The sequence below is a fragment of the Agelaius tricolor genome, unplaced genomic scaffold (assembly GCF_023055355.1).
Source record: "Agelaius tricolor isolate 1412-34295 unplaced genomic scaffold, bAgeTri1.0.p SCAF_9, whole genome shotgun sequence".
NCBI lineage: Eukaryota > Metazoa > Chordata > Aves > Passeriformes > Icteridae > Agelaius > Agelaius tricolor.
The window spans coordinates 21,098,569-21,101,420 of NW_027269269.1; the positions used below are offsets into that span (position 1 = coordinate 21,098,569).

Sequence of the window (2,852 nt, forward strand, 5' to 3'; positions counted from 1 at the left end):
GCCAGGCCTTTTTAGATATGTCTGGTAATGAGTACTGATGGTCCATTTATGCATTTTATGTTTTGCAGCTGTGTCCAAGCATTCCAACCATTCAATATGCACGCACACAGGAAATTCTAATATGTTTACATTGGTGTGCACAGACTTCCCAGGCTTATGAACTATGTGCACATATTTGAGTGTCTATGTTTTTACTTCAGTCACAATACTTAGAAATGTGTTTATATGCTCATGTTTCACGTTGAAAAAACTGCTCCATCTTCCACAGATGTCTGTCCCTTTAAGTGCCCATCTGTTCTCAAGTGCCTGCCGCCACCATCCCTTCTGCCATGTTGTTAGAGACACGCTGGAAGAACATCCGCCAAACCTTGCTGCTTCTGTTCACCGCTGCTCTTCTCATCGGGGTCACCATGCTGGCCATCTCCTCTAACATCAACCCAGTGGGCTATTTCTTCCTTGGGGTAGGGGGAGTGTGCCTGGTCGGCTATTTGCTGAGTGTGTTTGTCGAGTGTTACCTGAGGAATCAACACCGGCGTGACGCAAATGAAATACCTCCAAACAGGCAAAGCCAAGCAGGGTAAGCAGCAACCTGGTTGCTCCTCTTTAACTCTCTCACCTCACTCATGGCCATTTTAAACACTCTTTTGCTGCCCTTCCCCTGAGGCACAAAATGCAGGCTCCATTCCCAAAGGCATAAGTTCTTTTCAGATTGTTTTCCCTCATTACTGATGTGGAGGTTGCAAATGTCAATGCCACACATGTCCTGTAACTTTTATAATATGTATTTTCTTGCCCCTGGGAACTGATCCTCTAAAACTTGCCAATGTTAAACCGATCCAGGCCCATTTTATTTTTTCTTTGAGTAATCGAGGCTTGCCAAACAATGAGTCAGACAAGGAAAAAGAAAAAATGTTGAAGCAATACTAAATCTTATTTGGGTTTAGCTCTATAAACCTTATCTCTAGAGCAACTGTTTCTTGGCAAACTTTGAAAGAAACCTGTAACTGGGTGTGTTTCCACTCTTAAAATTCCTGCTTGACGCTAATAAAACCCCTGATTTTTAGAGACTCTGAATACTCCCACGTTTTCTTGGCTTCACGTTCACTTGCAGGTTTTCAGCGTCAGCTAATTTAACCCCAGTTTTCCTGCTGTCATTGAAGAGGTTAACTCTACTCGTAGCCTTACTTCCTTGTATAATTCAGATAATCATTATCCACGTGCATAAATGACTTGATGTTCCCAAAGACAATGTTTATTTTTAGAAAGATTATATAAAAAAAGAAGTCTGTATTGGGCCCTGCCAGTTTGGGGGCATACTTAAAGAAAAGTAGTATCCTTTTATTTAAAAATACAACCTGAAAATGAAAATGTCTCCAATGTAACATTTTTTCTTTGGAGATAGTTCTTTTAAACATGGAATAAGTAGTCCTTGTTTAAACTAAATTAAACTACTTAATTTTCTCCACTTCTTAAAAATGGATGAGCTAATATAATAAATAAAATAGCTAATATAATAAAAAAATAGGTCCCGTTTTAGATTCTTTATTCCATAATAACTAGATAATAACTAGATAACTAGTAGTTAGCAATCCTTAGTGATAAATTTCAACTGTAGGAGGACACCGGGTTAAGCCTAGGAGACCGAACTGAACAGTGTGGGTAGCTTCACTGACTCTGGGGAGTGTGGGAGAATGGTCAGACAAGCTATTTTCTATCCCAGTAAGAAAGACATTCAGTTGGCTGGAGAGGTGAGCTGATCCAGGGGCAGAATATCCTACTGAACAATACCACACGAGGTACCCTGTCTCAGTCCCATTTGTTGATTGTAGCATGGTCCCTATAGTCCATGATCTGTACTACAAACATAAATTATGCACTAAAACAACGAGTGTGTCTGGCATTGTTCTCTGGCACAGGGTGAATCCCGCCTATGAAGCACCCACCTACGAGGAGGTGATGACCATGTCAGCTCCAGCACCAGCAATATGGACAATTACATCCAACCCGGGCTCCGTGCCCTCGCCGCTGAGCGAGCCTCCCCCGTACAACATCGTTATTGAATCCTCTGCCCAACAGGAGATGATGGTGGAGGCTCTGCGGGGGCCAGTGCCACCAGACACAGCGCACACCTCTGACACAGACACGGGCTCCAGGACACAGCTGCAGCTGGTGCTGCCCCCGAGACTGCAGCGGTTTGTTTCGGACATCCATGGGGACAAAGACCTTGAAGAAAGGTTTGAACCACTGGAGCCACTCACCCCACCACCTGCTTACGAGACTGCCATCAGTGATGAGGTCTTTGCAGAGGCTCACCAGCCCTCTGTGTTAGGATTGATTTCACCTGCCGTGAATACAGAACCAAACCCTCACCCCAATACAGGATGTTCCTAGAGGGATGGTAAAACGGCTGATAATGTTTTGCCTAAACGTTGTCTCACTATTCTTTGAACCAGAATTGAACTACAGACACAGCTTCTGATGTTACCAGAATCTTTTTGCACAAAAAAGAAATCAATGCAATACCACACTACTTTGACTTGGCAGATACATAAAACCACTGTGAGGAAAGTTGTGTTATGTATGGCAACATTCTCAAACTGGAGATACACCTTTATGGGAGAGGATAAGTAAATCCTGAGAAGAAATGAGATTGCCAAAAAAACTCCTGAAGAAGGACTGTAGGAATGCAGCCAGAAGAATCTGCCTGGAAAAGGGGAGGAATAGAAACAACATTAAGCACATTCTGCCTGAGCATTGCAAACAGCAATATTGCTTAGTGTGGCTTCAGCCACGCTGAAATCCCCAGAGAGAGAACAAGCCTGCACTCCTCACCTTGCTGTTTCGCAGAACAC

General features: G+C 43.3%; 1 protein-coding gene across 1 annotated transcript; it reads left to right on the forward strand.

Annotated features, from left to right (window-relative positions):
* Nucleotides 1–329: 329 nt before the first annotated feature.
* Nucleotides 330–2,391, forward strand: TMEM139 (transmembrane protein 139). Its single transcript, XM_071433125.1, has 2 exons — nt 330–577; nt 1,917–2,391. Exons 1-2 carry the CDS (start codon nt 330–332, stop codon nt 2,389–2,391), a joined length of 723 nt encoding a protein of 240 aa, XP_071289226.1.
* Nucleotides 2,392–2,852: the final 461 nt, after the last annotated feature.

Bases quoted from the DNA above. Each gene is read 5' to 3' on its own strand.
- TMEM139 (XM_071433125.1), top strand. From the start codon at position 330: ATGTTGTTAGAGACACGCTGGAAGAACATCCGCCAAACCTTGCTGCTT. The intron at 578-1,916 runs GTAAGCAGCAAC...TCTCTGGCACAG, and splicing joins AACAGGCAAAGCCAAGCAGG to GGTGAATCCCGCCTATGAAG.